The following is a 7,799-nucleotide window of genomic DNA, read 5'->3' as shown; positions in this document are numbered from 1 at the left end:
TAAAGGTTAAGCCAATTAACTAAAATTAAAATTTTGGATTAAAATATAAATTCACGAAAAAATAGTATCTTTTTTAATCAATTAGTCTTTTGATAATTATAATTATAATTTTTTTAATAATTATGCTTACAGTTAACAGGTGATTAGTAGCCATTACTTTGGAAAATAATTATTAAAAAAATTAACTACAGTTATTAAATTAGTAATTTTAGAATTTTTGTCATAAATCTGTTTTAAAATCGTAGGTTCAATTTGCCAGCAAGTTTTTTACTTTTAAGAAATTTTGTTTAAGGTTTTTAAATTTCAAAATTCTCATTTTTTTAGGATATAATATCATTAATTTGAGAGGTTTTATTCATTATATTATATTACCTTACATTATTTTTTTTAAAAAAAAATCAACATTATATTTAAATATATTATTAAATGTTAATTTCACCTCTAATCTCTTAAGATATGTTCTATAATACTAATTATTTTAATAATGATTAACTGTTTTAACTTAATGAAAATTACATTTTGGATCTAAAATTTAAATTAATTTTATAAAAATAACTTAAATAAAAGTAACACTTTAATTGTAATAAAATTATTTTAAAGTTGGATTTTACTAAAAATTCCCAAAAAAACTAGTGTTTTTTAAAATAATTATTCTATAAAAAATCTAAAATAATAGTTAACAAGTTTTTTGACTTTCTAACCTCAACCCCAGCACCAACTCCAAACTAATAGCAAAATGGATCACCTTTTGCTCAAAAGGAAGATTCTGTCGTACAGACTTTGTGGATCAAGAAGCTGTTCATCTTTGTTCTTGAACTAATAACCATTCCTTCCAAGATGAACCACCTCATGACCACGAGACTTGAATGTATCATTGTGTTCTCTTACAGACAATCACCCAGTTTTCGAATGAATACTCGGTAGGCATGAGAGCTCGTTTCTCTTATCTTCGAGAATCACAATACTGGGGAAATTCACATTGGCAAGGACCTCTTCGTACCTGCAAGGGAAGATAACCATACAGAATATTAACATAACCATTTCTTAGATGAATTAACAACTGGGATTAATCAGAAACTTCAATATTCATGAATGGTGAAAACTAAATTGAAATCACATTTATGTTGCAGAGTTCCAAAATATGAAAACATTTAAAAAATATCCCACTTAATTTGTTTCAATCCCATTTCTTTGTAGAAATATATGTGGAAATTTGCTGTAACCAATAATAGAATTAAAGTGAAAACATCTGAAGAACTGTTCTCTAGCCACTGCATAAAGTAAAACTAAAATATATGAAGGGAACACCGAGTTTACCCGAAACAACCTTCTCTCATTCAATAAATTGATCTAAAGAATCATTCACGACCCCTATAAATACGAGTCATAGTTACCTCAGTTTCAAAGATCACTTGATCTTACATGCTAGTTTTGAACTATATCATCTATGCCAATATTGGTGTTTCACATGTCATTTGTGATCCTATTAATGTTTAGTGATCCTGCTCACACATGGATGCAAGGAATTTTGCATAAAACATTTTTTATTCATTCTGGCCATCCAACCTTGGACATAGCCATTTGGTTGAATGCATTGAATAGTCAACGGATTTTGTTTGGCCTAAATACAAACAAATGTTGAATTATTTAAAATTTTTTGTGATTCTATTAGGGAGTTTTAATTTTATCAATTCAGCATTTCAACTTTTTATTTTTTCCAATTCTATCTTGATTCCAGTGAATCTCGAGCTTGGAATGTTGAAGTGTTGCAGACATAGCACCAAATTCATTTTTCCATGGTGTTTTCTTTTTTTCCTTTATGTTGCTTTATTGTATTTTGTCTGGTGAGAAAAAATCACATTAAGGCCTAACCTACCAAGCAGTATTCAAGCATCATACCACTGGAATTAGGCCTGAAAAAGGTTCTGAATTGATAAAATTAAAAATCCCCAAAAGAATCACAAACAGCACCTAAGTTTAAGATTTTTGTTTGTATTTAGGCACCTAAATTTAAGATTTTTATTGTATTTAGGCTTTTTGTGCTCAGATACATTATATTAAGTCAACTGCTTAATGCAGCATATGTTTAAACCCTGCAAGTGAAAGCTCCAAAAGTAAAATGACCCAGATAAATAAACCAGAAAAGAGAAATGAGATGCAGGATCTATAACTTATGATATACATAACCTATTATAACATTTTGAGTAATCTAAAAACAATGCGATAAATTCAGCAATCAGCAGTTATAATCATACAATAGAAATCTAAATAACAAAAAAAAAATACCAGATTTGAAATCTGTGATCATGAAACATCTTGATATCTTGTACATCCAACAAAAAAGACCCAGAAACTCAGCCTCTTAAAACTCAACAAAGTCAAGATGGAATATACCAGGAAATCAAGTCTACCCACCTTACGAAACGTAAAAGATACTCTTCTTGAGCCCCTTCTGACCACATCATCATTTACCATGTCAATCTGTAACAAGCATTAACAAACCTTTGTATAAAAGGATGAGATATATGACCAATTGATTAAAGGGGAAAGAAATAAGAAATTAATATAAACAAAGAATCCTCCAGGTTTAGTTTGTTGTTAATAGTCCAGATCTGATTTGTACTTTTGTTTCTTGGCTGGCTAATTTTAAATGCTCATGGCCTGGCCAGCCTTTCAAAGTCTAAGGATAATGTTCTTTCCCCATCTGGTGGACCTTACTCATCTTAATAATAGTACTTTGCATTCTTCTTCCTAAAAATATGAGCAGAAACAAAAATTTTCAAGATGGTTGTCTTTATCTCCTTTTTGTTTCTTTTTTTTTTTCTTTTGCTTTGTTTAATATATATATTTTTATTGCTCATTGCATGTTTCTAAGAGAGAACAGCTAATTTATAACAAGTCCTTAGAGCACTTCACCAAGCCACTAGTTTCCTATTTACAACTCTCATACTGTCTTAATTGAGGATTACTGGTAGATCAGGATCACCTCATCTTTGATATTTCATACTACACAATAAAATTCCTGGTCTAGATATTCTTATGAAAGAACTTAAAGTCTATAACAGAATTCTGTTATGCAATTTCACCTGAAAATTTTTTGAGGCTTCCATCATAGGAGAGTCCTCAAGCCAACCAATGTTAGTCTACTAGTTCTAACCTATTTGCAAATTTCCGAAATGTTAAAAATCTTATTCTCAGAATCCTGGTGAATCCTGCCTAATTCTGAGCCTATTTTTTTCCACTCAACATTCTAAACATTAAAGCACTTTCTTTCGCTCATCATGAAATGATATTTTTCTTCAACAGTTGCTCATCAGTTTTATTTAAAAGAATTGTTCCCTATTTGACGGTAAATGGAAATGCTTGAACTTCATAAAGGAAAATAGCACCATATGGAACCAATGGAAAGCCAATGAACCTTATGGTGTGGGATATAATGAAGCCAAGCAAAGCGTGCTTCCCCAGATAATAAAAGCATAGAACGAGGAGGAAGGTAGATAGCCCTCCTTATTAAACTTGAACCATCATCAAGATTTTCAACTTTCGTATCATTCCTTGCTGTAGCTTTAGGAATCCACGAACCATCTAAATATCTCCGGAACTCCATTATGCAAGGCCCTGCTAATGAAAGGCTAAAAATTAATCCCTCAAATGCTGAATGGGTGTCAATGTGTGGGGACAAACCCACTCCTCTTGGGTACTCATTAACCTGTAACATAATCATGAATTTTCAGCCTTAAATGCAATACATAAACGATCATCATCTTTTCAACAATCAAAGTTTAGTTCCACACAGAGTATTCATTTATGTAACCTCTTCTATTTCACTACAGAAGAGGAATGGCATAAAAATGTCAAGAGAGTTGAATTACAAATAAACACTGCAGAAGTAAATGACGGACAGGAAAGGTTACTACATACAGTAAGTTGGTCCACGGCTAGACTTTCAGAATCTCCTAGGTCTGAAAGCGATGAAATCCTTTTAAGAATGGAAGAAACAAATGATGGAAGCTCACCCAACTGCTCTTTTGTATTGACATTTCTTGTCTGTACCAGAAATAAAGAAGTAATAAGCTTCAGAGATTCTTACAGTAAACCACAAATACCTACTATCTAGGAAGCAATCAGATTGTCTCCGCTATTGCTAAAGGATATAAAGCAGAATTCCGTCAATGAGATGCCAAAGATGAAAGTTACTGTCCACAATATCCATGATTAGAACCCAACAATAACACTGAATCAAAGAAATATGGAACCAAGTTGCAAATTCATCATCACTGAAACAGGACTAAATATAGAAGAGGGCTGCATGTCAATACAACAAGAAAAATTCAGCCTCAATCAAAATAGTAGCATTGGCTTTATTGTTCATTTTATAGCAGAACAACATTATATTTTGTTGCCAAGAAGTGCTTTTTATTGTTGGTACAGCACAATAACTCAAGAATGCTTACCACAACATATAAAGTCTCAAAGTCACTAGAGTTTCATATACAATTTATAGCTCTTTCTACTACGATTCTATTGTTAAATAATGCCTAAAATTTGAGATACAAGCACAACCTGCATATCATATTTCTTCAATATTTCAAAACTCCAAAGAATTGCGAGCAGCCAGATAATAATAATAAAAGAAAAAAAGCCTTACAGTGACAACCTCAGAAAACAAAAGAGAACTGATTTTGGAATTGAAGAAGTCAAGATAATGCCACATATTTAGAGAGATACTCTATGCTAAAAGCTCCAAGAGAAAGGGGTATTTGGGAATAGGGGTTCTGAAATTCCACTCTTAAGTTTGATTTGACCCATAATTAAACAGTTGGGCTTGTGAAGGGAGAAACCCTTCCAATACAATTCAGTTTTGTTAGCGTAGGTTGGTTCTACTTAGAAGAATATTTATGTAATTTTATGTTTCTCCTACACCTAATTTGAAAAGGAAAACTTCTCCAATATATAGACTCATGTAACATTCTCTTTCGTGGAGGTGATTTTCTGTGGATGTTGGCATATTGCCGGACCATGTAAAATTTCTTCATTTGTTTCTTTCTTGCTTTCTTTATTTTTTTTCCTCTGATTGTGAGTGAGACTGTGAGCTGCATGTGTTAGCTGTTAGGTGCAAGTAAAATTGTAAAATTTCATTGAGAGATTACTGAGTGGTAAGAACAAAGAAGTGTTTGAAAAAGAAAGATCAGACTCCTAGGAACTCAAATTGTAGGAAAAGCCAAAATAACTAAAGTTCTGCAACTAAATAAAGTTTCCTTCTATAACTGACAAGACAATTATATTTCCAGTTCAAGCATCAAATTTAATCCTCTCTACTTACACAACAGAAAATTTTCAAGCTATGAAATATGATTCTATTGTTTGAAACATGCCTAATGTTTTACATTTCTAGCTACAAAATATGGGCATGCGTTGTAAACATCCCCAAAAAAAGAGGAAGTAATATAGGTGGTAGATCATCCCAAACATATTAAAAAGTGGCAGGAGCTCCTTCCATAATCAATAGTATAATTACATCGTAACAAAATTCGTATCCATAATGCTGAACCCTTCTCTTAGAAAGCTTGTTCCAAGGCCGATCATCAACAGCTGCAAGCAATTCCTGAATAAAGAAAAATAATTTCTTTAAGAACCTCAATGTGACAAAATAGCAAACCAACTGAAAGGTATCACTATAAAATGTGGAGACCCTAACCCGTTCTTCTTTAGCATTAACAAAGTCATGCCACAAGTAAAGGCCTGGGATGTTTAAATCTGAAGCCACCAGCGACACTGGGATGGAATCATTTGCCTGACCCTAGTAGAAGTGCAAGCTATTAACAGGCAACCACCAAATAGATTGACCAAAGAAAGTGATGCATGTATCACAAACAATTAACATATCCATCGTATCATTGGCATATTTATTGTTCATATTACTGTTGGGAACTTAGGCGACAGTTAAGAGATAGGTATTCACACAAAGAGGGAAAAGAAAGCAGAGAAGGAAAATATACAATCAGAATAGCAATATTTTCTCTGATTGCACCATATAATTATTAGAATATTAGCAACTAAAAGAGCATTGACAGATTTAAGTAAGGTGATCCGCGCATGTGCAAAGAAGAATAATCCCAAGAGATTCAATAGGTCATTCTTCTTATACTACTCATCTTCACGGAACTGCATGAACAGACTATCATCACAAGCATCGTATTGAAAACAACAATGAAGGTGAAAAAAAAAAATACAAAAACATGGTTGCAATTCTTACTTAATTAACGCAGACATGCTTGATGCTATATATGGAATAAATTGAACAGACCACCAAAGCAAATTGAAAATTGAAATATGCAACTTAGCCGCCAGTAAAAAAATCTAAAACCATAAATATGACTCAAGGCTTTTATTTAAAAAAAAAAAAAAAGCTCGGTACACCACAACCGAAAGTTATGTAATTTAATGAATTTGTAGTCCATTTTTCTGTTGATTCTTTCTTCTTCTTCTTCTTCTTCTTTTTTTTTTTTTTTTTTTTTTTTTTTTTTTTTTTATCGATTACCTATTCATTATATTCAATTACACAATAGCAAATGTTCACTAAATTAGAACATGTCTTTTTTACTTTGACAATTGCAATGACCAAAAAGATGAAATCCCAAGAAAGCTTAGCTTAGAAAAGAGTGAATACCTCAGAAGTTGGTTGAAGAACAGAAAAACGAATATGCAAAGAGCGTCCTCCAAGATCAGGGCAAGGATGCCCATCTAAAGTTGTCAATGCAGCTTGTGCAGAATCCACCTCAAAATAAGAAACAATAACACGAACACCACTCTCATCAGCAGCATACACTCCTTTCACTTGTCCAAATTTACTAAACACCGATTCAATTATCTCATACGAAAGTCCAACAGATGGTCCACAATTGGCTACATAAAGGTTAGGGCTCAATTGCTCATTCACTCCCTTAGGCCGAGTAAATCTTGGCACACCCATTTTCGAATGCAAATCTGCATACAAAATAAATCAAAACTGCTCCTCGATGGCAATCACAGAAACCCAAATGAAAATTTTGAAATTTTGATTAATGACAATTGCAACTGGGTGTGAATGTGGTGCAATTTCTTTTACGAAAACAAAATAGTCGCAGAAGAGAATCTTACATGCTGTTCTTGGGCAGGTGACGGATTGATGCAGTTAATGCAAGGATTTGGAGACCCAAGTACACAACCAATGAAAGGATTTGGTATCTCCCGCTATAATTCTCTCAAAAACCAAAAAAAAAAAAAAAAAATTGCAAATTTCAATTGAATTTGCGAATCCTGTGGGCAATTTTCCCTTTTTAATTTTAAAAATTTTCTTTTGCTTTTTTAAATTTTATAATACAAGATTAATATTTGTCCATTTTTTTAAAACAAAATAAAAAAAACTCACTTTTATTTTAAAAGCAAAGGACTTATTTTAATATGAATGAATTAAAATTTTTAAATACAATCAAAATTAATAAACTTATTATTTTGCGATTCACCTTTAAGATTTTATTTTTAAATAATTATAAGATATAAAAATTAATTTAAAAAATTATAGAAACTTTTTTATAAATTTAATAGAACCTTAGATTAAGATATATACTAAAAAGTATTTTTGATTATTTTCATTAAAGTGGACGGTATATTAATTGAAAATTTAATAATAGAGATTAATTTGTAATTATTTTTAAATATTAAAATTATATTAGAAATTTTTAAAAATATAAAATTAAAATAGACATTTATTAAAAGCTAAAAGTTGAATGTGTATTTATATTTTAATTCAAAATTTT

The 7,799-nt window shown here is 31.3% G+C and overlaps 1 protein-coding gene across 2 annotated transcripts; it reads right to left on the bottom strand.

Moving 5' to 3' along the window:
* Nucleotides 1-578: 578 nt before the first annotated feature.
* LOC110604451 (alkylated DNA repair protein ALKBH8 homolog) lies at nt 579-7,296 on the bottom strand. 2 transcript variants are annotated; one of them, XM_021742610.2, is made up of 8 exons: nt 7,141-7,296; nt 6,671-6,987; nt 5,699-5,800; nt 5,519-5,605; nt 3,922-4,047; nt 3,419-3,709; nt 2,416-2,481; nt 579-1,000 (listed from the first exon to the last, which is right to left on the bottom strand). In XM_021742610.2, exons 2-8 carry the CDS (start codon nt 6,971-6,973, stop codon nt 944-946), a joined length of 1,032 nt encoding a protein of 343 aa, XP_021598302.1. In that variant the 5' UTR covers nt 6,974-6,987; nt 7,141-7,296; the 3' UTR covers nt 579-943. The 2 variants fall into 2 exon arrangements, with proteins under 2 accessions (XP_021598302.1, XP_021598303.1); XM_021742611.2 differs by having other exon boundaries at nt 6,671-7,009; nt 7,141-7,253.
* Between the last annotated feature and the right edge of the window lie 503 nt (nt 7,297-7,799).

Source organism: Manihot esculenta, chromosome 17 (assembly GCF_001659605.2).
Source record: "Manihot esculenta cultivar AM560-2 chromosome 17, M.esculenta_v8, whole genome shotgun sequence".
Taxonomy (NCBI): Eukaryota; Viridiplantae; Streptophyta; class Magnoliopsida; order Malpighiales; family Euphorbiaceae; genus Manihot; species Manihot esculenta.
Note: the sequence above shows the minus strand (reverse complement) of the source record. Positions and strands in the feature narration are given on the sequence as shown.